This window comes from Camelus dromedarius, chromosome 16 (assembly GCF_036321535.1).
Source record: "Camelus dromedarius isolate mCamDro1 chromosome 16, mCamDro1.pat, whole genome shotgun sequence".
Classification (NCBI taxonomy): Eukaryota; Metazoa; Chordata; class Mammalia; order Artiodactyla; family Camelidae; genus Camelus; species Camelus dromedarius.
This window is the reverse complement of record NC_087451.1, coordinates 31,213,656-31,238,151: the sequence shown is the minus strand read 5'-3', so window position 1 is coordinate 31,238,151 and position 24,496 is coordinate 31,213,656. Positions and strand designations below refer to the sequence as shown.

The 24,496-nt window shown below is 46.5% G+C and overlaps 1 protein-coding gene and 1 long non-coding RNA gene across 2 annotated transcripts in view; one reads left to right on the top strand and one right to left on the bottom strand.

The window, feature by feature from the left end:
• Window positions 1-24,496, top strand: part of METTL23 (methyltransferase 23, arginine) — a 127,149-nt gene that overhangs the window by 21,765 nt on the left and 80,888 nt on the right. The gene's annotated exons all lie outside the window — the stretch shown is intronic.
• On the bottom strand, window positions 19,567-23,316 carry ST6GALNAC1 (ST6 N-acetylgalactosaminide alpha-2,6-sialyltransferase 1). Its single transcript, XM_010983832.3, has 8 exons — window positions 22,807-23,316; window positions 21,822-21,990; window positions 21,496-21,667; window positions 21,125-21,263; window positions 20,775-20,878; window positions 20,502-20,591; window positions 20,062-20,161; window positions 19,567-19,769 (listed from the first exon to the last, which is right to left on the bottom strand). The coding sequence occupies exons 1-8, from the start codon at window positions 23,257-23,259 to the stop codon at window positions 19,593-19,595; spliced, it is 1,404 nt and encodes a 467-aa protein (XP_010982134.3). The 5' UTR covers window positions 23,260-23,316; the 3' UTR covers window positions 19,567-19,592.

Here is a 24,496-nt window from a genome sequence, read left to right as displayed (position 1 = left end):
CTGGCAGATGACACAAGATTCTGGGGTCAGAGATGAAGGAGTTTATTACTCACAGCACAGTAAGCAACATTGATTTTGTGATTTTGTTGCTCCCTCCTTACCCCTTAGGCCCCATGAGGGTGAGACAGAGGGACCCAGGAGGGGCCACACAGCAGATCTGCTGCACAGTGGATTTGCAACACAGTTGGGGAACCCTGAACAAGAGAAGCCAGAATCTTTTACAACGGACTGCAAGCAAACTTGCCCTTGCCCTAGAGGGAGGCGTTAAAAATTATACTGCAAATAGGAAAATCTACCCTCTGCTCCAGATGGGGGCACAATCTTCATCTTCTCAGGTCATTTGCTATATACCAACATTCTTGGAAAGATAGTCTGGGACAAAAGGCAGTTAGTGCCTCTGCTCACATGTGTAGAAATGTGACAGACCCACTGAGAATGGCCTCCAAACATATTCATGTCCACACATCTTCACAAGCATTCCTCCAGGCCTCCTCCAGTGAAAGCCAGCCTCTCTCCCACCTCTTCCGGTCTTGCTTGGGCAGCCCTCCCCTCCCCCTCTACAGGGTCCTTATCCCAGTGTGTGAACATGTCCCCAAATATTCCATCCTAAAAAGCAAAGCAAAACAAAACAAAGGCAAACAAACAAAAACCTCTGTTGAACTGATACCCTTGTTAGCTACCCTTTCCTTTTCTCCGCCTTCTTGGTGGGAAGTCCACACCATCTCCATTTCTCTCTGAGCCTGGTTTCTTTACCTACTTTACCACTGAAGCTGTCCCCACTGAGGCCACCAGGGCCTTCAACATTCCCGATGGGACAATGGAGCGGATGTTTTCCAGATCTAGTCCTGCTACATCTGTCTCTGAATCTGAATTTGAATTAAATAAAAAAGTGCCCTCCTCAGGGCTACTTTTAGATCCAACATCTGGCCACTCCCACAAGGTAGGTCCTGTCGCCTGCCTATTTTCAGTGTGAGAATCATGCTTTCCTGTGCCAACTTGAAACAAGTAGACTGCCAGATTTCTCCAGCAAAAATGGTTTTATTTGGGATCAGCAAAGAATTGGAATTCGGGGTCTGCAACCATGGTGAGCCATGTGCAAGTCCCCCAGGGCAAGGGAAAAAGATCACTTTTATAGAGGGCAAAAAAAGGAGTTGGGAGGGCCCTGGTAGAGAGTCTCCATGGCTTTTCATTGGCTGAGTCTTTGCCAGGAAGGAGGAGGAGTCTGTCTTCTTCCTTCTGGGCCCTGCTGTCCTCAAAGGGTGTGAGAGCTTCCTCTTCTGTCTCTTGACTCTGTTTAATTGAGGTTTCTGTTTATTAACTTTTTATGCCTGCTTCGTTGCTTGTCTAATATATTTTTGCTGGAAACCGGACATTTTAGATAATGTAGCAACTCTGGGTACTGGTGACCCGCACCCCACCCATCCCTTGCCCCAGCTTGTCGTCACTTGTTTGTTTAGTGACTGGCTGGCTTATCTCTGTGAAGCCTTCTCCCTCACTCCCCCGAAGTGTTAAACCTGTGATGTTGCTCTGCCAGGAAGTGCAGCTCAGGGTCTGCTCAGTCACCCTGAGATGGCAGTGATTTGGGCTAGACTCTCTTCACCTCTTTCCCTGACCACACCCAGCTGTCAAGATCCGTTCATTGCCAGCTGTTGATGTATTATTGCTTACAGCAACGCCCTGGGGTGTAAATTGCTCTGCAGACACCAGACTCCTGAGTTAGTGTCCAGTTTCTTTCCCTGTTCTCTCCTGCAAACTAGCTGGCCTACACTTTAGCCTGTGTCTTCAATGAATCTACCATCTACCACCTCCTCCTGCCATCACCTTTCACCACAACCTCCTGTTTTTGAGCGCACCCTTAGGCTTGAACTTCTCTGCTCTCTGTTGCAAAGAAAGTCAGCTCCTTTGGAGGCAATTAAACCCATTTGTTTCCCAGCCTGCTTCTGTCCCTAGGCAACGTCGGAGCCTGAGACTGGGGACTGTGGTTTGCTTCTCTCTGAGTGACAGCCCTGTTTAGGAGTTGACCACGTGGTGGAAGAGAGGCAGTAGCCTGAGGTCTTCTCAGCTTGCCTCCCCTGGCATGGAACCACCACTTTATGAGCCAGGGAGGCCCCAGTATCCTCAGTGACATCATGCTCGAGGTAGAGGCCCCGCCACTTCCATGAACGGGGGTTGAGCAGAAGGGGTCCCCACCTCTGGGCCACACCTGCCCAGAACTTAGCATCAGCAGCAGGGAGTTGAGGCAGAACAAGAAGTACTAATGTGGGAGGTGGGGAGGGTTTAGCTCAGGAGTAGAGCACATGCTTAGCATGCACAAGGTCCTAGGTTCAATCCTCATGCCTCCATTAAAAATAAATAAACATAATTGCCACCCCCACCCCCACCCCAGGGGACCTAACAGTACAAAAGACAAGGAATGCTGAAGTGCTGCTCCTCCCAGGAAGAAGGCCTTCTGATGGGAGAGGGAGCCCCGAGCTCTTGGCTGCACCAGTCTAGAGTGGAGTTTTTGTCTCACTGGGCTGGGAGTGGGGGGAAGAGACAGTGAGAGCAATATTGGCGCAAAGACTTTTACCAAATTGTAGTAGATTTTCTCGAATAGATGTTCCTCCATTTGCTGTATATCCTTAGGACCATTTCTAGGTACTTCACATGGTTGTCTTTTTACACTTTTCGCCAGTTTCACTGCAGAGTGGGTCTGTGGAGTTGCTCAGGCTGTCATGCTGCAATGGCTTTTAACTTAATGTTGGCTTCTCTGTCAGTTTGTTACCTTATAATTCTATTTTGCTTCAGGGAAATTTGAATACAAGCTGGATATTTGGTGAATCTAAGGAATTGCTAACTTTTTTAGGTGTGATAATGGTATTGCGGTTATTTTAAAGCGTTCGTACCTCTTAGTAATACACGCGGAAATATTTACAGATGAAACAAGGTTGGCTATGAGTTGATAATTTTTGTATTATGTTATGTTGTATTAGCAATTATATTCACATGAGCTGCACAGTGGGGGTTCATTACACTACCCTTTCTACTTTTATATGTGCTTGAAATTTTCCATAATAAAAAGTTAATTTTTTTCTTTTGTCTACATTTGAAATATACTTCACTAGATTTCTTAGAAATATGTCATCATTAAGTTGAATTAAAATCTTGAAGTGTATAAATACATACTTTTCACCGAAGATTATATTTTACAAAACTGAGAGATCAAAACTTCAAGTACTCTTTGCTCTGAAATAATTTGTATAAGCATCTCTGCAAAAGTTTTTTTAAAATTTTTTTTAACTAAAATCAGTTTATTTCTCAGTATCTGAAATGGCATGAATTTCAAGCAAGTTCCTAATCAAAATGTGTCAGATGTCCTAATTATGTATCAGAAGCCAGCTTTGTCCCTTCAATCAAAACCATTTTAGATGATTAATTATTTTATGAAAAAAAAAAGCCATTATGAAAATGGTGCCGGTTGTATTTCAAGAATTTATAAGAAGGCAAATTTATGCACTGAATTGAAACTGAGTAGAAACTGAGCTTGCAAAAAGAAAATACAGTTGATGACAAAAATTTGAATGTCAGCTGGGATGTTCTAGATAAATCAGAATATGGGTTAGCACTTGTGATTCAAACAATTAGTGCCTAATGCTTTTCAAGATTGCCAAGTTTTCTTTTCTTACATTTTTTTTATAGAATTATTAATGGGAATTTTTTTCAACCCCTTGAAAATCTCAACTTCTTGAAAAAATAAATGTTATTTTGTCAGAAATGAGAAACTAGTTTTGACAATAGATAATCTGCCTATTTGCGTGACGGTGCAATTGATAAAATTTTGCACCGTTATAATTGGTCTCGGTAACAGTAGGAAACAAAAATGTTAAAATTATGAAACTTGAAATGATTTCATCATTAATCTCAATTGTGCTGCCAAAATATTGTTTATTATAATCCATTAACTATTCCAAAAAAAAATCACAGTAATTTATTGTTTTTCTGTCTATGATGCTTAACACTATTCACAGTGAACTTTTTTTTAAATTAGTTTGGAATCCAAATTGAATCCATTTGCTCTCTCTCTTCTTTTTTCTTCAAATTCTTTTTAATGGAGGTACTGGGGATTGAACCCAGGACCTTGTGCATGCCAAGCATGGGCTCTACCACTGAGCTATACACTTTCTCCATTCGCTATCTTGATCCTAAATATTTTTCAAATCAGTGTTTATCTCTCTACCTCTACTAAAAGTGGCCCATATCCACTTGGATTACAACTGTTTTCTTATTCCCCTTCCTGCCATCCATCTTGTCCTCCCAAATTCACCTTTCACTCAGCTGGCTGCCAAGGTGATTTATATAAAATGGAGATCTGACTCTCTCTCTCTTCCACTTAAAATTTTCCAGTGGGTCCATACCACTGACAGTAATTTCTCAAGTGTGAGAATACTTTTCTATGTATAGGAAAGCCCTGCCCTCCAGTTTGAGAAACACTATGTTAGAAGTTCATTAAAGTGTGACTTTTTAGGAGATCGGTAAATAATCATAAATACAAATGTGGGCACTGAAACCACACGGCGATACTTGATGATAAGGGTCCAGATGACCAACATGGCTTATATTAAACTTTTAAAAGAGCATCATGAAAATAAAAACACTAGACTAAACATGCCTTGTGGACTTCTGGATAAAGATGACAGACGGAACACATGCATTTATTTATGTTCCCTCCTAAAGCTCCACTAAGATGATAATAAAAGGATTTTAAAAAGCATAAACCCACAGGGTTGAGGAAGAGAGGATTAGAGACCATAGCAACACAATTCTGGAAATGGAAAGCAGATAGGAAATGATAACTGATTTAGCGTCTCCAGATAGCAGCATACTAAACTTTTAGTGGGGAGCCAAGACCCAAACCAATTTATACTATAGAAACTTCAAAAGGGTTAGGAATTTTTGGCATTTGTACCTCTGGAAATAGGATGAGTGGATGACTTATACTAATGATTGATAGAAATCTATTTAAGACAATTCTCTGCCACACACTCTTCAACTACTTTGCTGCTCCTCAACCTTGACAAAAGACCAGAGGGTTTTTGTTTTTGTTTTTTCCCTCTACAGAGTTAAATAGAGTTTCAGTCTGGAAAATATTAGGCATGGATGAAGATGTGGTACATTAATGAAGCCAAGCATATTAAGGGAATATATGAATACTGAATGCTTCCAGAGAGGAGGGCAAGTAAGACAAATGGATGGAAAATAGGAGGAAAAAATTTAAGAAAAATTATTGGGTAAATGAGGAGGCTCCATGCCTAAATAACAGAAGTTCTGAAAAGAGAGAGAAAAAAGGAAGGGGTACAAATAATCAAAGTAATGCCATGTAATTTCTCAGCCCTGAAGGACATGAGTTTCTAGAACGAAAGGACCCACAATATCCAGAGAAGATTCTACGTGATTCCAGAGAGAGAAAAACAGGTCACATGAAAAAAGAGCCAGACTGGTTTTAGGTTGTCAAAGGCAAAAGTAGAGGCGAGGAAGCAGTGGAGCAGTGTCCTGAAAACTATTTCCAATTTAGAGTTCTGTATCTAGCCAAACTGTCAGTGCGGTGGAGGAATAAGGTTTGTCAGAGGTAATATCTTAAACGCTTTTCCTCCCTCCTGCACCTTTTCAAAAGGAAGCTGCCAGCGGTCTTGCTCCACCAAAAGGAGAATGTAAACTGGGAAGAAGACGTGGGATAAGGAGAGGGGATTCAACCCAGAGAAGAGCTGCCAGGCTGACAGTGGAAACAGGGGCCAGGTGAGGAGGCAACCAGGCCGGACTGCAGGAAGTCAGAAACTCAGGGAAAGATTTATTCCTCAAAATAATGAAGCTGATAGAATCCCTAAATGATCAGCTTGAGTTACGTATAGTTAGGCAGCTGGCAGAAAGTTTGAGACAGAATTCCTGATAACTGTACAGAAAACAAAGCTAACTGCAAAATATAACAAGCGTCAGTGCCAGGGGAGGGTTGGAGGAAGTTGGGCAAGAAAGGAAAGGCAATTATAGCTTATGAAATGGCCCTGCTGAGGATACCATTTAGGTAACTGTAATAATGTGAACACTTGGTCCTGGACTAACCAAAATTATGATGTAATCAAGTTGCATGTGTGTCATAGGGCAGCAGTAGGGTAGGCAGCCAAATCCTCATCTTCCAGGTCAGACACCAGTGGGTAATGCCTAAAATCAAAAACATAAGAAGTCTCAATGCAAGCGTGTAATTTAGAAGTATGGAGGTAAATGCCAAAAGGCTCAGCTGGAAGATACGAAAGCGGTTGACTCTGAGCAAGAGGAAATAGCGGGAGGAGAGTAGCTGGGGACTACTGATTTGGAAAAATGAAATTCTCAAGGGGATTCTTAATTTTAAAAAAATAAAGAAAAATATTCTCATGGGGAATGTACAGATTGGATTTTGTCCTCAGGCCCAGTGCATGCAGAACAAGGCCAAGCTCTGATGCCTCTTTTTTTTTTTTTTTAATTTTCTTATCTGATAAGTCTCTTATTCAGACTGTCAGTGGTCTGGACCTTGCCTACTGCTCCAGCAATATTCCTGTATAACATCCCATGTGGCAGCACCACCTACTTTCTTGCAGGTCTACCGCACGCATGCTGTTCTCGCCCGGGTGGCCTTGCTTCTGCACTCCCCTTTGCCTGGCTCACTGTTTCTTCCCCACCCACTCAGCCCCCACCTGCCCCCACTAACCTTTCTGCCTATTTGTGGGTTATTTTTAGCATTCTGTTTTATCTATAGTGTTTTTGAGTGTATCTCTTTGTATAGCTTTTTAAGCGCTTGCTCTAGGCATTATATTAGACACCTGCCCAGCCCATTGGCAGCCAGAGCACCAGCACAGGTGGAGGGGCTGCTGTCTCCTGGATGCTTCTCACCTGGGACTTTGAGTCTTGAGAGACTGAAGGGAGATGCAGGGATAAACGGGGATTTCTTGTAAGTGATGCAGTGGATCAAAGCCCGCTGGAGTGTTGGCAAATACCTGGTGGCAGTGACACAGTGATGTTGGATCTCAGTTGGACACCGGTTCAGCTGCCTAGTCACATGACCACCTATTTGGATTTAACTTTATACCTTGTGAGAGCACTGTCTGAGAGCTGAGCTCAAAAAAAGAGGATGTAATTGAAATTGTGTGTGTGTGTGTGTACACAGGTGTGTGGTGAGGGAAGTGCAACCAGTGGTCTTTGGTCAGTACCTGGAACTGCGCAGACCTGCCCCATCCTCCCGCCTACTCTGGCTGAGTCCTCTTGGGGAACCCCTGTATGCTGGACTTTTTCCCAGAGTGCAAGACCAGGCAAGCGCTCTTCTTTGCTGCTGGTCCCTGGTGACAGTCGCCCACCACACCAAAACAAATCAAGTCCTCACCTGCCTCCTGCCCCAGGGAACCCGGGAGCTCAGATGTTTATGCCAAGCCCTGCCCACTGGCCTCACTGGCTGCAACAGTCAGGGAGAGAAAGAGGCAGGGATGTGTGTTCCAGCCACTGTCCCCCCTCCAAATCCCTGAGCTTGGCCCCTCAGATTAGACAAGGAAGGAGGGAGGAATGCCAAGGCGGAGGATACCTCCAGACACCAAGGTCTTCCAAGGCAGTGGCGTGGAATGTTTAAGAGGGTGTATTGCAGAGCCCCCAGTCTCAGCTCCACTGTTTACAGTGTGGGCTGGGACACGTTCCTTAAGCTCGCTATGCCTCAGCTTCCTCATTTTAACGTGAGAATGGTAACAGTACCAACTTCATAAGGATTGCTGTGCTCATTAAATATGCCTGCAACAGTTCCAGAAACGTAGGAAGCACTATACTGATGTTAGTTGGTTAGCCCTGTGCAGACTGATGCGCTGGGGACAGACACTGGACTGTAAGAAAGTCGGGACCCTTTTGGTGAAGTGCTGTATCCGCCCGCACCTCTGGGCAGTGAGAGCAGCAGCGCACATGGAAGCCTGGTGTCACCAGATGCACTGCTGGCAGAGACAGCTGCACAAGCCCTCCCATCCTCAAAGGCCTCGAATGTACACACTCCTCCCAACAAAAGTCAAGTATATTTTCTCACCCCTTAACTCGGGGTGGGCCTTGGGCTTTCTTCGGCCAATAGAATGTGGCCAGAATGATGATGTGTGCCTTCTGACAGTCGGCCTCACGTGGCCTCGGAGCTTCTGCCCCTGTGCTCCTGGAACCCTCTGCCACCACGTCCAGGAGCTGGGTCTAGCCTCCTGGAGGACGAGAGGCTGCACGGAGGAGGATGGAGGCACCCAGATGAGAGCTGGTGTGGACAACCGGACAGAAGAGTGAGGCCATCTTGGGCCGGCCAGCTCCTGCAGCAGTAGGGGTAACCCCAGACCAAGCAGCAGGAAGCTGATCCCAGCCTTACTGTCTGTCCATAAAGTCACGAGCAAATACATGGTCATTTTTTTAAGCCTTCAGAACTTGAAAGACCCAGAGGAGAGCCTCCCAGAGAGCTGGGTTGTTCTTAGGCCCTGTCCTTGGGGTAGAGTGGCTGCTCACCTCTGGGGGCCCCAGAGGTCATCCATGTCCTGCACGGCTTCCACACTGGGCTTGTGCTGTGCTGTTGTCCAGCCCTTGCCCACACACGTGCAAACCATTTTTTTTATCACCTCTCAGATCTTGGACACCTGGCCTGGTGGCTGAGGAAACGCCAAGCTCTCAGCAGCCTGAAGAGGACAGCTAATTCCTGCCTGTGGTTGTGCAATCCTCTGAAATTAGCTGTCCTCACACTGGGCTCTTTTTAATTTCCAGCTCTGGCAGCTGGAGGACAATAAGGCAGAAGAAAGAGGTTCCTGAGAGCCATGTGGGTGTATTTGTAAGTCCATAAATTCCCCCAGCAAGAGGTGGCATGTGTCTCTGTCAACCCCCAGCCGAGCCCTGTGAGTAATGACTCCGCCCTGGTTGTCTGAATGTGTAAGTCAGAAACCTACCTACCCACTCCCTCATCCCAAACACCTTTCTTGCCGAGCCTTTCTTCTGGACCCGTCATATCACCCGATGTGGGTCTTCTGATTTCACTAGCCCCTGACTCTGAGATACTGATAATCACGGTACTTTTCTGACACCCTCCCTTGCCCCAAACAACCAGCAATCCTGGGGGAACGTGACCCATCTGGGGAGAGGAATTCCCCAGCCGTGACATGGATTGGGCTGTGCCAAGAGTTCGTCCTCCATTCGGAAGAACTGTGGTGCCTATACGAAATGAAAGGGCACGTGGGGCGTGTTTTTTCCTGCCCTTGAGCTCAGCTAATGATGGAAACTCTATGTCATGTATCATCTGGTTGTGCTATTTGCTTTGAGAACGTGATGAAGCTGGTGTGTGTGAATGAAGGATCAGGGAAGGCCTCTGGTTTCCTGGCTCCCAGGTCGCCAGCACATTGCTGCTCTGTGTGCCCTCCCAGAGTGTGGTAATCCGGAGAGTGCCACGTGTTCGCATAAACCCATCTGCAAACAATTTTGTGGACATGTGTAAATCCTCAAGTTTGGCAGGGTATACTTTTCTCCTTCTGCAAACACGCCTTTTCCTTATACACCAGTCAACCTGTAGGTCCGGGACTGTTCCCAAGAGCAGAAGATGCCGCCATCCTCTACTAAATCAACTTCGCCTTCCGTCACTGACGCCAACATGCATCCTGTCTTCTAATCCCTCTTGATTTCTGAAATGCCCTCCTGACCCAGGAACCATGTTCGCATCCAGCGACCTCCTCTCATTCTCATCAACTTCAAAAAACCCCAAGTGATTCCTCGCTACGAAAAGAGCGAGCACCCAGACTACTGACCCAGAAGCACCTGGGTGGAACAGAGGTGACAAAGTAGAAAGTCGTGAGCCGTGTTAGGTTGTAAATCCTCGAGATCTACTGACCTGGAAACATAAGGAATATGAGAAAGCGGGGCGATGTTAGTTAGTGGCAGATGGGTTAGTAAAGGTGTGAGAACCTGGGCAAACCTTATGGAAAGAGGGGAAAAGAGAGAGCAGGGTTAAATGAAAGCCAGGGAGGTGGCAATCTTGAGTGGGCAGAATGTGGCTCTGCCCATTGGCAAAATACCCTCTTCTCGGCCCAGGCTTTGAATCCTTATCAGTTCTCTCCTGGTGGGAAGGGCCTTAGGGTTTGGGAATGTGAACTTGCCCTTGGGGCTCTTGGTCCACGCTGGAATGGGTCAAGGGTGGGAGCTCTTTAGTCCTTGAACAGATGGTGTGTTCCCGTTAAACTGTATTCCAGACGTGGGAGAAAACCAGGCTTCCAAGAAATCCAGTTCAGAATGTATTTCTGGTTGAGAGTTTATAGCAAGAAAGAATGAGGCGGTCAAATTGTGAGACCAGGTATCAGAAAGGAATGTCTGGTTGAAGGCGTTAGGCTTATCTGCAGAACCGGAGACAGCTGTATGCTGTCTGTTAAAGGTTGCCCAGTGCAGGCTCCCTGGGCTTCCCAGAAGCAGAGCCTGAGGGAGGGACCGCGGGTTTGTGGCTTGCGTGCCAGGGGAGGGCTCTTCAGGAAGTGCCTGTCAGAGAGAGAGAGAGAAAAGGAACAGTCAAGATGAAGTCTCAGTTAAAGTCTAGCCTCCGGGGTCTGTGCAGAGGTCACCCCGCGGCCCCGCCCTGACTTTCACAGCCTTTCAGGGACGTGTGGGCTTCCAGGAGCGGGGGCAGGGTGGAATGTCCCAAGATCTTCAGAGCAAAGGGCTCCCATCAGCCAAAGGCTGCCTTCCAGGGAAGGGTACAGGTGTCAGCCAGCAGCCTGCACTGGCCCACGATGGGGCTTGGGGGGGGTCCCCTCCAGCAGTCTGTTAATCACCTCTGTTCTGCTTCCGATCATAATCTCCATCTGGGGAGTACTCAGTGGTAGCAGCAGGAATGCTGGATAGAGAGACTTCATTTTTTTTTTTTTTGCCAGGTGATTATCTTTCTCAGAAGCAGAAGCCTTATTCCTTTTTTTTTTTTTTTTTTGACAGGGGCAGGTAATTAGGTTTTCACTTATTTATTTTTATTTTTTAATGGTGGTACTGGATATTGAACCCAGGACCTTGTGCATGCTAAGCACATGATCTACCGCTGAGCTATACCCTCCCCCAACTCCTTTTCATATGGTATGTGATTGGAAACAGGACATGTGTTTCTAAGTCAAGATTTATAAATGCGTAACTAGTCCTGGAAGGAGTCTCTCCTTGCTCTAAATTATCCCTATTATGCCAATTTCTCTTCTCTGGCAGTGGTTTTTGGTAAGCCTCTGAAGCACAGGTTATAAATCTGACTGTAGCCGATGTATGTCAAAGGATATGGTTTTTGGCTGGTACCCTGCTCCCACATCCTATGAGAAGTGTGGGATAATTTTGTGGAGGTGCACAATGATGTGTGATGGAGGTGGGAGAGTCTTTGCATCTTTATTTGAGTGAGTCTTGTGGACTAAAGCATTTTTAAAGGTTCTCTTTTCTCTCTCAGGAAGACAGGTAACATTTTTATTGCATCTTTTTGGGAGTACGGCTCAGTGGACTTTGCCCTATGGTTTAGTATATTCACGGAGTTGCTGAACTTTTCCTACATGTTTACTGGGTTAATAAAACCCAGTCTACCTCCTGTGTGTCACCTTTACTTTTACACAGAACACTTCACCTCTGACTCATTTGGTCACCAAATGTGGGTGTGTGTGTGGTGGGGGGTGGTTCCCCACACCAAGCAATTCTGCCACACCAGCTGGGTGTCCCACAGTTTAACTCAATTTAGTTCAATTCTGCTATTATCTCTCTGGAGACAGGGTCCAATCCCACAGGTTTGGGGCTCAGTCCGACTTCAGATGCCAGTCACAAGTCGAGGATGTCACCTGTGCTTCTGACCTACTGGCTGTAAATCTGAGATTCTGAGGTTCTCACGACTCCCTCCTTCTGTTTGATTAATTTGCTCAAGTGATGCACAGAACTGAAAGGAGCACTTATGCTTCCTAGTTTATCAAAGGATGTGGTCAAGGCTGCTGGTGAACAGCCAGACGAAGAGACACACAGGCTGAGGAGTGGCAGTGCTCTTAGCACAGGAGCTGCTGTCCTGTGGGGTGGGGGTGGGCGACCCGCCTGGTATGAGAATGTGCTTCCCCCTCCGGAAGCTCTCAGAACCCCGCACTACTGGGGTTTTTTGGAGACTTCCTCACATAGGCAGGATCTGTTATTAACTCCCTTTCCAGCCCCTCTCTGGAGAAGTGGAAAGAACGGGGCTGAAAATTCCAAGCTTCTAATCATAGCTCGGTCTCCTGGTGACCGGCCCCCATCCAGGAGCCGTCTCGGATTCCACTGGAGTCACCTCATCAGAATAAGACATTCTTATCATCTAGGACATTCCAAGGGACCTGAGAGTTCCTTGTTAGGAGACAGGGACAGAGACAAATCTCTGTATTTTCTGTTGCCTCTTATCGACCAATTTCTTTGTTCTCCATTCTTTCTCATATTTCAGAGCTTCTTAGGGTCATATTCTTTCTTCCAGAAATACATTGTTTAGAAGTGTCTGTAGTGAATTGCTATTGGTGATAAACTCAGTTTTTCGAAGCCTGAAAACGTCATTGGTTCAACCTGCTCTTGATAGTTTTACTGGTACACGGGGCTCGGCTGGCCTTTTCTCATAGCACTTTGAAGATACAATTCTGCTGCACCGCCAAGGGACCACTGGTTCTGCTTTACAGTCACCCTAGGGTATGCGGGTATGTGACTGGAGACAAGACGTGTGTTTCTAAGTCAAGATTTATAAATGAGTAACTAGTCTTGTGGGTGCTGGGAATACATCAGTGAAGGTCTTCCTCATTGTTGGAGGCTGACAGAACAGAAGGCCACCTGGACCTAACGCTCATTAAACAATACCCACAAAGCCCTTGATGGCAGAGGAGAGATTTACTGCACGGTACGGCCCTAGGGAGCGTTGCTGAAATATTGGCCCCGTCCTGGATGAGCTAAATTGAAATTCCAATGGCCACCCCGGATTTCTTCGCCCCAGATTTCTTTTCTCTCCTTCCCTTGCCATGCGGGTCTTGGAGCTTAAAAGAAAAGAGACAGCTTTATTACTTTGCAGGGCAAAGGGGACTCCCAGCAGGCTGGTGCCTTCAAACCTGTGAACCTGCCTTGGAGATGGGGGGGGTGATTATCTATCTGGCCATAGCTCAAGCAATAAGCAATCAACAGAATCATTTTCTCATCATAAGACTCAGAGCAGCTTCATGATGCCTCCAGGTGACCAATTCTATAGAAGCTAGTGGTTGTCACTTTTTCCGATCTCTTTTATCTCATCAGTGCCCAAGGCGTGGTCTTCTTGGTATTTAGCCTATTTTGTAAGGTTACAGTTCTGTGACCTTCTCCCTGGAGAAAAACTCAGAAACCAAGTACGATTATTACTTTCATTTATTGGAATAAAACAGAAACAGTAAAATTAATAGCTTTATATTTTAACAGTGGGCCTGGAGCTGTGAGTAGCTACCGGTCAGTCAGGTCAGGATGACCGTTTTAAGGGCAAGCATAAGAATAAGCTATCTGTTAGCCTAAGTGTGGCCCCTTTATCAATCCTCCTTCAGTAGGTTCAGTGGGAAGACAGAAGTTGCTGCAGGGGTCCAGGATGGTGTCAGTGATGCTAAGGGCCATCCGAAAGGGATAGGGGCCTGGGGCTTCCAAGAGGAGGAAGGTCAAAAGAAGAGCAGAAATTTAGTAATCAGATGTCTGCCCATCCAGATAAAAAGTTATCTTTCTTTCTGGCCCAGGTCCCCTATCTAAATTGTTTTTGATGATTAAGGGAGGGGTAAACACTTTTCTTGAGCCTGCTGGGCCTTGATTGCCTTCGGCTCAAAATAGTTAGCTTGCCATGGTGACACATTCCAGTGAGATTCCTTCTGAACCGGCCACAGACGTGATGCCCCTTCATTCTGTTTGTTTGTTTGCTTATTATTTTTTATTTTTTTATTCCCCTTCATTTTTAATATTTCACTCTGTATTTTCCAAGTACAAGAATGTCCTTTTTTATAACCGTAGTACAACTATTTTAAAAGTCAGGCAATTAGCATTGATATAATACCCTTATCTAATCTACCATTCTTTTTCATATTTTGCCAGTTGTCCCAATAGTCTTGGAGAGCAAGTAAAATAAAATAAAAATCTAGTCCAAGGTCCATTCGAAGATAACGTGTTGCAGTGGGTTGGCCTTCCTCTTTGTGTCTTTTAATCTTCAGCAGTTTCTCAATCTGTGCTTGCCTTTTGTGACCCTAGAATTTTTTTTTTTTAAGTTAACAGGTAAGTTTTAGAGACTATTTTATAGGATGTTCCTCAGTTTGGATTCTCTTGGTGTTTCCTTGGGCTTAGGTTGTGGTTCTTATGCCTTGGGTAGGAATAACACAAAAATGATGCTGTGTCCTTCTCAGACAGGGGTTTGTCCCATTACTAGTGATACTGACTTTGATCACTCGGTTAAGTTGGTGTTTACCAGGTTTCTCCACTATAAAGTGACTAGTTTTCACTTTAATTTGTAAGTATCTGGTGGGGAGATAGCTAGAGACTGTGTAGATGTATTATTCCTCGTCAAACTTTCACCTATTAGTTTTGACATCCCTGAGTGAGTCTTGCTTGAATCTACACATATGATTGTCAAATAGTGATTTCCTAACTTCTTCCTTCCGTCTACAATTACCGGGCCGTGTAATGTATTAATGAACAGAAACCTCAGTTAAGTAGAGTTGGGAGACCAGAAGGGGGCGCACGTTCACGTTCTGTGACCACGGCAAAGCCACCGCCAGTGAGAAGCTTTGTTGAGGACAGCTGCCCTAGATTTCTTTTCTCTCCTTCCCTTGCCATGCGGGGACTTGCACGTGGCCCGCCATAGTTGCAGACCTCAAATTCCAGGTCTTTGCTGATCCTGAGTAAGTCTGTCTTTGCTGGAGAAATGCCAATTTGCTTCGGGTCAATGGTAATGTTTTACTATAAGAAAAAGCATTTCTTTCTCCTTCATTATTTACTGATTTATATCAGTGTGGCTCGTGGATTCCTGTTGTATTCCATGTGTCGAAATTCGTTACTATCATTATTATTATTTTCATTCTCAAATTGGCCTATTTTTAGCCAGCAGCAGATCCTTCAAGCTAGCTTCCTTGTTTCTTTGGATGTGTCCCCATTTTTAAAGTACTTCATTACCTTCTGGGATAATAAGATGTTCCAGGTTTATCTTATACCTTCCATACCCCAGCTGTGGAATCAGCCATTTTTCCAAAAAGCCCTGGTTCTTTTTAGTGGAAAATGGCGTTTAGGAACCCCAGATCTGGGCACTACCTGTGGTCATTGTTACTGGAGTGTCATTGCCTCTAGGACATAAACATATCCCATTACACATAATTCTAGCTGTCATCTTCTATTTAGCTATCTATTTAAAATCACAAGTTCACATCGATACCTCCAGTTCCAGTCCAACACCGTAAGGTTCATTGTTCACTACAGCTGTGCCCCTTTCCATAGTTGTAACTTTTTTTTTTCTGATAATGAGAAAATTGGCTCCCATTATCCTTAATATATTTACTTACTTAATTCCATAGTACACAGAAAGTGATTTCAGAATTACTAAGCCACAGCACTGTGTAAACAAACCTATCGATTAGAATGCAGTATTTGTTTACAATTCTTTTTGTCTTTATTCTGAGGACATGTAGTTGAAATATAGTTTTTCTCCCTTCCATGTGTTTATGAATAACACTTTAACAGTTCAGTCCATTTGTTTCTCTTTGCATTCCACTTGGAATTTCCCCCATCCTTGTTGATTTTAATATTTTTTGGACTGTGTCACATACGAAGGCAAAGCTATGCCAAAAAGTATATATACTCAGGGGAGTCACTCCCTCTCACTCCCTTCCTACCCTGTTCCTATTCACTCCCCTTGTGTAGCCATCTCACCAGTTTTTGGTATCATTTCCTCGTGTTTCTTTTTGCAAAACCAAGCAGATACATGTGTATTTTCTTATTTCTTCTTTTCTACGTAAAAGGTACAAATATTATAAATAGTCTTTTGTCTTTACTTCTGTTTTTTAACTTAAAAATATGTCCTAGAAACCACACTGTGTCTGTTCATGTAAATATTCCTCGTTTTATTTCAGCTGCATCGTGCTCCATTGTATGGATGTACCGTTCTTTAAGTTTCCATTTCTTATGTTTAAGTATTTCAGCAGTCTCCAGCATTCTGCAATTTCAAACAGCGTTGCAGTCAATAACCTTGCGCATTTTATTTTTGCATTGTTGGAGATATAGCTTCAGGGTAACTTCCTAGAGAAGGGATTTTTGAATTTTTTTTTGGTAAGAGGTGAACACGTATGTGGTTTTTTGTTTTTCTGTGGAGGGGGATTAGGTATTTATATGGAGGTACTGGGGATTGAGCCCAGGACCTTGTGCATGCTAAGCATGTGCTCTACCACTGAGCTATACTCTGAGTTTTGTTTGATATTACCGAATTCCCCTCCATAAGGGCTGTACCAGTTTGCATCCCCACCAAGTATTATGGAAGTTCCTGTTTCCCACAGCCCTGCCAACAAAATGATTGTCAAGCTTCTTAATTTTTGCCAATCTGATAGGTGAAATGACTATTTCAGAGTCATTTCAACTTGTATTTCTCTTATGAGTCAAGTTGAACATTTTTCCACATGGTGAAGGGCCATTTTTATACCTTTTTTGAGGGAGTTGTTGCTGTTCACATTTTGTGCCCGTTTTTCTATGGGGTTTTCGGTCTTATTTCTTTCCGTTTTTTTGAATTGTTTTATATATTGGATAGATTAACCATGATATATATGGCAAATATTTTTTCGATTTTTTTATCTTTGGCTTTATGGTGACTTTTTTGCCATACAAAATTTTATTATTTTTACGTAGTCAAATATATCAATCTTTTATTGCCTCTGGGGTTTTTGTTTTTGTTTTTTTTTTTTTTGAGGGGGGAGAGGTAATTAGGTTTATTTATTTATTTTAATGGAGATACTAGAGATTGAACCCAGGACCTTGTCCACGCTAAGCAAATGCTCTATACCTGAGCTATACTGCCCCCCCCCATTGCCTCTGAGTTTTGAATCATGTTTAGAAAACTTCCCTACAGCTTAGTCAAAGAGGTATTCACCTATAAGTTCTTTTTTTTCCCACCCCTAAATGCTTAGTACTCTTAGCATTTCAGTTTTTACACTTTGATCTCTGAACCATCTGGAGTTTATTCTTGTTTTGTTTTGTTTTTTTGAAGGGGAGATGGAGGTAATTAGGTTTATTTATTTGTTTTAATGGAGGTACTGGGGATCGAACCCAGGACCTGGTACATGCTAGGCATGTGCTCTGCCACTCAGCTGTACCCTCTCCCCTTGGAGTTTATTCTTGTGTGGTGAAAGTTAAAGATCCAGTTTCATCTCTTTCCAAACAGTTATCTCTTGTAGCTATCTATCTGTTTGCGTCTATTAGTTACAAAATTATTTGGACCCAGTGATTTCCATATATACTTGGGTAGATTTCTGGACTTTCTATCCCATTCAGCTGGTCATCTGTCTATTCACGCAGCAGTACCATGTTGTTTTAATAATAGAGACTTTATAGTATATCTTAATATTTGGCAGGGCTGGACCTCCCTCATAGCCTATCTTTTTCAGGTTTTCCGGGCTATTCTTACATGTTTATATATCCATATGAATTTTAGTATGCATTTAGGATCTAGAAAAAATGTTTTGTTATTTTTGTTGGAATTGTGTTAAATTTGTAAATTTCCTTGGGGAGAACTGACACATATATTATATTGAGTCATTCTTTCCAAAAACAAAGGATGACTCTCCATTGGCCCAAATCTACTTTTGCGTCTTTCAGGGGTATTTGAATGTTTTCCTCATACAGATTTTGGACCCTTCTTGTTGAACTTATTGCTAAGTTTTTACCTTCTTGATTGCTGTTGTAAGTAGGTTTTCTCTCCATGATATCATCTCCCTGGTTATTGTTTATGTTTGTGAAGGCAGCTGCTTTCTGTATGTTAATTTTATATCCTGCTATCTTACTCTACCAATATTACACAGTACACTTATTCTACCATATACTATCATATCATCTGCACGTGGATTCTTTTCTAATTCGTATGCCTCTGATTGATTTCTCTTGTCTAATTACTCAGAGTGAGTTAACCCAACAGTTTATCCAAATTTGGACCCAGATGAATGAGGCTCAGCCTTTATATTTGGCTAGACTGAGTTTAAATTTGAAGAGGCAGATTTGGAGGTCCTCTACTGATAGTATATGACCCTAAACGTATACCAGAATTCATATAGAAGAACGAACACCTAGGAATAACTAGGAAAACCTAAAAAAGGAAAGCTGGGCACCGTGGAGAATGGGGAGTCAAGATGCTGCCACCTACCATCCAGATTTGGTACTGCACCCTTCTTGAGCAAAGCAAATCGGAACCTATTGGTATTGAGCAGCTTTGGAATCTGAGAATTAAGTCTAAAAGAGTGTGTGTTTGTTTGTTTGTCTGTTTTGGGTTTTTGTGTGTGTGTTTTTCCTTCTAGAGTTCTTCTGGGCTTCACATCCCGGAGATAGAGCTCGAAGGGGTACGGTGAACTGAAACGTCTTTAGCTTAGCCCGAATTCTCATCCCGGGGTTTGAGAAAATGCAGATCGATGGGAGGATCAAAGAATGAGAGGGGAAAGAAAACAAGTTCCTTGTTGTGTTAGGCTTTTTACATACAACAATTTTAAAATTCCTTGTGAAATGGATACCCTAAAAGTCATTTTACAGATTAGAAAACAGCGGCCTAAGGAAATGTTAAAGGACGATTTTTTCTTTTAAAGAGTAAAATTGCGACTCTAATACAAATATAAAATGAACACGTTGGAGATTTTATTTAACTCATTAATTAGTGAAGGCAGTAGTAAAAATCTGGCTCAAAGGAGAACCCAAAGTCCGGAAACACATGTAGGCAATCAGGAAACCTAAGATGAATTTGCTAACAGGAACAAAACCAGTCACTATCCACAGGGGAATCATGTTTCATTGTACAAAATTTATTTGCCTCTCCATGGGAAAGAAATCATTTTTATTGCTATCAGTTTTCTACAGCCGAGAGAGTTGTCAAGTAGCTCAAAAGCTAAGGAAAGGTGCAGACCTTTTTGAACCAGATGACTCCTGGAAGGGCCCTCTAGACAGTCTAGAGTGAAATTAAGTAATGCCATCAAGATTTCACAGCTGCTAAGTAGAAGATCTGGAATTCAAACCCAAATCTACATGTCTCTGCAAGTCCGGGCTCTTTCTTCTGTGCCAGGAAGCTTTGGAACAGTGAAGACTCAGGTAAAGTTCCTTGGTGTTGAGAACAAGCCCCCACCTCCAGGCAACAGAACCCACAGCAAATCTCCAAGGTTTCCAAAACCTCCCTCAGTTGTTTGTCATCTTGAGGGCGACCCCTCCTCTGTACCATTGTTCCCTCGGAAGTCTGAAGGGAGTCGGTCAGAGCCTGGTCCAGGCGCTGGGAAATGGTGGAAGAGCCTGCAGGCTCCCACCACAGCCCGTGCCTTGGAACTGCTGCAGGGACTCCTGTGGCCCCGGCTCCGGTCAGGTCGTTGGTTTGGAAGTTACAGGACAGGACGTTGGTACAGCCAGATGATGCCTTCATCATGCAGCCGCTTCCAGAGCGTCCTCTCCAACTTGAAGTCATGGTTGATGTAAAAGACCGTTCGTTTCCATGACTTATCATAGTAGTGATCAGAGAAGCGTTCGTGTCCCTCGGTGATGAAGCCGTAGGCGCTCACCTGTGGGAAGGTTGGGGGAGAAATGAGGCCTGCAGCTGTGTCTCCCAGGCTCCTCTCCGTGGGTGCACTTTGTGTGTGTTGGAGGTGTGGCCCCTTTATCCTGGTTCCATCCCTAGGGCGCTGGATGCACACTTGCACGTCTGCATGTATCCACACTCACTCCACGACCCCCAGCCCAGAGGGGTGTGCCCCCAGCCCAGCCATCTTCTGGTGCTGAACAGGCCCAGGAGCACCCCGGAGCTGTTTCTCCAGGTTGTGCCCATACACACGCAGAGAGAGGGAGGGGCCTCACCTGGTCACAGAGCTGAAGGGCGGTAAGCAGCAGGAGGGCCCCCGTGGTGGGCCGGTATATTCTCCAGTGGACGCTGTTCAGAGTCTTAGACCTCAGGAATCTGAAACACCCCAGCCCCCAGCCGTCAGGGCCTTGCAAGGATGAGAGGGACCTGGTCCCTTCCATGTGCTTTCTTTTTCTTTTTCTTTTTTTTCAGTTGTATAGTTGATTTACAATGTCGTGTTAATTTCTGGTGTACAAAATAGTGATTCAATTTTACATATACATATATATTCCATTTCATACTCTTTTTTGATGTAGATTATTGCAGGATATTGAATATAGTTCCTTATGCTATACAGTAGGACCTTGTTGATTATCTGTTTTATATATGGTAGTTAGTATCTGCAAATCCTGAACTCTCAGTTTATCCTCCCAACCCAGGTGCTTTCTCATCTCACCTGTTCTTCATGTATCGAAGCAAATCTGGGTGCAGTAACAGGTATCGGTCCAGCTGCAAGGCTTCCCGGAAGGCCTCCTGGGGCCTGCGCCTGTGGCAGGAATGGGTCATTCAGGCTCAGCTCTCTTACCTCACCTGATGTGGGCCAAGTAAGGGTCAGGGGCACACCTGGGACCCCATCTCCACATGATAGCTAAGACTTTTCCGCCCTGTCCAGCCCTTCACAGCTGCTCACTACCCAGCTCAGCCTGGGGTAAAGGTGGAGGGTGGGTACCTGAACCAGAAAAGGTTCTTTTTCACCAGGGTCTGATTCAGAAGCAGTGCTTCCAGCCACTCGTAGTCCCGGGTGCCTTCCAGGAAGTGCAGGTAGCGGACATCCTGAGGACCAAGGACAGCGTGTGGTCCAGGAGTCCTGCCTTCAGTCGGGTGGCCTGGCTCTGACTCCAGACCTCCTGCCTGCTCTTCTCAGCCCTGGCCTGGCTGCCCTCCTTGCTCTTGCCCCTCACACGATCAGGGCCTGTACTGACCACAGACTCCAGACACAGGATGCTCGTCTCCCTGTCTCACCTGCATCCTCCCTCATCCAGAGTCTCTGTATGGCCAGGCCCTTTCCTCTTTGCTCACCTTCCCCAGAGGTGCGTGCCGGAAACCCCGACTGCCCAATATAATAAGTGACTGGGTCAGGGAGAAGGCAGTAAAGCCGTAGAAGGACGTCCGAGTCCCCACATCCTGTTCGTAGCCCTTAATGATAGCTCCACTCAGTCTGTACAGAAAGACAAAATCAGACAGGCCACGTGAGTGTAGGAGGGAGATGCGTGGAGGTGGGCAGGGAAAGGAAGGAGAAATGGGGAGGCGGCACATATTTACAGAAATTCCCTAGAGAGCCCAGGAACGGCACCTGCCGGAGACCGACACACAACACCCCATCAGATCTCTCGGAAGAGCCCAGCTTGGCAGGAGAGGGGCTGGAGGGGGGCTGGGGACAGATGGCTCACCGGAACACGTAGTCATGGCTGTCTATCTCTTGGCCCATGTGAGAGTTGTTCAGGATGCCCCCGTTGCCGACCACAGCACAGCGGATGCACTGGGAGCTCCCAGCAGGGAGACTGGCCAGGAGCAGCTGCTGCTGGGGCACTGGCGGGAAGCGTGTCACGACCTTCTGCACCACTGCAACAAAAGGGGCTCCATTCAAAGCCCTGGAAGGGGCAACGGTCTGGCCCATCATTTCTCCCAGGGCTGGTGGCCCCCAGGGAAGAGGCAGATCAGATACAAAAAGCAGCGGCCCTTAGCCCACAGCCAGGCCCCTGGGGCGAGGACTCACGGGAGAAATTGAGCTCCATGAAGCCGAAGGGTGGAGGGAAGTGCTCCAGGCGGTCCCACTCGCTCTGGTTGAAGTGTCTGGAGTCCAGGAAGAGGGTGAGGTTGGGCAGGAAGAGATTCTGGAGCCAGGGTGACTTGGAGGCTTTGACCTTCACCGAGTCAGGGCAAGTCTGCGTGCAGGAGGACGAGTCAGGCAAGGAGAGGCCCAGGAAGGCCAGGACCAGGGGCGGGGCAGGGTTGGGGGGTGGGGGGTCGGGGGCAGAAAGCAGGCCTGAAAGTGGGGAAGGCACTGCCTCCGCTACCTCTTGCACCCTACTCCCGGGCCTCCTGGCCCCGCCCTGGCCAGCGTCCAGGCCCACTGTGGCCAGGAGGGCTCCCAGAGACGGGTGGTTCTCGGCCCTCAAGGCAAATGCACCTGCCCACGTGTGAGAGGGGTGGCCTGGCCTGCGGATGGGCTGCGTGTTCCCGTGTGCTGTGCGTGGTTACAGTTACGTGTGTAAACAGCCCTATTCTGAAGGCTTCCCTCCTGTGCCTGTGGCCCTGGCTGTTTTTCTTTGGGTAGAAGAGAGGATGCATCATGCAATTATCTATGCAGGGAGGACAGGGTATGAGGGCTGGGCACTGGGTTGGGGTGTCCTTGTCCCTTGGTCCCTATCCATCTGGGCCCTGTTCCCCTGCTGGAGGATGGGGTTCCCATGCAAGTCACACTCTCCCACCCCAATGGATGACCCACCGGGCCTCCTTTGGGCTCAGGGCAGCCCTTCTGGCTCACAACCCCGCCTGCTGCCCAGGGCCATGATTCTGGGGCCTGCCTTCCCCGCCTCACCCCTCTGCCGTTACAGGAAGGAGAGGGGGTGTGAGAGCAGTGTCAGGGGGAGCACGAGTGAGTAAGGCAGAGCTTAGGGTCAGAGCCCGGGAGGGAAGGGAGAGGGTCGGGGTGGGTTTCTGCCAGGAGGGGCCGCAAAGGTGGGAGAAGAAATACTCACCGTCTTGAGGCCCCCCACCTCCAGGCTGTATTCTTCCTCAAAATCCCACCGCGGGTCAGACTTGAAGTTGGCGGCCCGCAGTTTCTGGCCTCTCTGGGTGGTGGGCCCCTGGAGAGGGGCCGAGGACTGGGTGGCCTGGGCTCTCTTCTCGGGTGGGGCAGCCACTGTGGTGGCTCCTTTGGCTCCCCTCCCTGCTGGCCTGGCTCTTGCGGGGGTCCTCATTCTGGCCTGACTCCCCAGAAGGGGCGTCCTTGATGACACTGCCGCTCCGCCCTGAGACTTCGCAGGCACCGTCCTCGAGGCTGCCGGCCTCGCCTTCTGGTCCCCTGGTCCTCTGCTCGTCCTTGTGTCCTGCTTGTTCAGCGATGGCGCCTCCATCCTGCCAGAGGCCAGCCCCCCGCCTTGGCTTCCCGGGGGCAGTGTGTCCTGCATGGCGTCCTTTCTCTCCTGCATCTCTGGGGCTGCCGTCCTGGCTGTCCTGTGTGCTCTGTGCGGCTCCTCCGCACTGGCCTTGCTGGCCTCTGCTCTGCCCTCGCCAGCCGTGCGGGTTGTGGCCTCGGGGGCTGTGTCCAACGTGCTGGCCTCTTGCGTGGGCTCTGCGTGGGCAGTCATCCTCCCTCCTGTGGTGGGTGCGGGGGATGTAGCCTTTTGCAGCAACTCTGGTGACCTTTCTTTAATGTCCTTTGGAATCTGACTCCTAGGGACAGAGATGACTTTGATGAAGGCTGAAGGTTGCAGGGACTTGAGAAGCATAACTAGTATCTACTCTTGTGTCTCAAGTGGACTTCAAACCCGTCTCCAGAAGAGAGGAGGGAAGGGGGCGTCACCGTCCACTACCCAAAACTAAGCTGCATGGTTGGCAGTGGGTCTGGAAACTCACCTCTGACCAATAAAGAACCCTTGGTGGCAGAAAGGAGTTTGGGGAGCCGGAAATGGATGCCGGGGGCAGAGCTGAGCTGCCCATCCCCTCCGGGCTGCACCCCAGCTCTCCAGGCTTGCTCCTTTGTGGCTCCCGGCTTCCACTATATTCTGGATCGTGAGTCTAAGAATTAATTTGTGGAATCTAGTCCGTCCCCTAGTATCTGTGTGATTCAGTGGACTTTTTAAAACAAAAATAAAGTGTAGCTAACAAAGATAACTTTGTCCACAAGGAAATGGGAAAGACGCATGTCTGTTAAGACTGTAGCAGCCAATCTTGATTTGGAAAAAATCTACCTTAAAGATTCACTTCAACCCCTATCACGAGTCCAGCCCTACTTGCTTGTGGGCATTGTTAGGACAAACACATGCTCGGCAGGTGTTTGTCCAGAGCCCACCACGTTTGCCATGTCTCACATTAGATGCTGGAGATGACGGACAAAAGGCTGTTTCCTAGCCACAGGCGAGAGGAAGTCTGGTGGAGACAGACAGTGTGTCATTACGACAGAAGACACATATCGCCCCAGGGAACGTGCAAGCCCATCGGGAGCACAAAGGACAGGGCTCTGTCTGGACACCGTGGAAGCAAGGAAGGCTTCCTGGAGGAGCTCCCCTCCCAAGGGGACTAGCAGCAGAGAGGAGGATGTTTCAGTCCCAGAAGCATTGAAATCTCATAGGGTGGGAGCTGTGGAGTAATTACAAAATGGTGGGGATGGGGGCTGTGAGGCAGGAGATGCTCTCACACAGGTAGGGCCAGATTATTATGGGCAGT

What these genes read in the sequence shown, in the direction of transcription:
- ST6GALNAC1 (XM_010983832.3), bottom strand. Translation starts at nt 23,259, where the DNA reads ATGCAGGAGAGAAAGGACGCCATGCAGGACACACTGCCCCCGGGAAGC. An exon ending in CATGGAGCTCAATTTCTCCC is followed by an intron (nt 21,668 to 21,821) that starts GTGAGTCCTCGC and finishes CTTTTGTTGCAG; the next exon opens with TGGTGCAGAAGGTCGTGACA. An exon ending in GGCACGCACCTCTGGGGAAG is followed by an intron (nt 20,879 to 21,124) that starts GTGAGCAAAGAG and finishes CTTGGTCCTCAG; the next exon opens with GATGTCCGCTACCTGCACTT.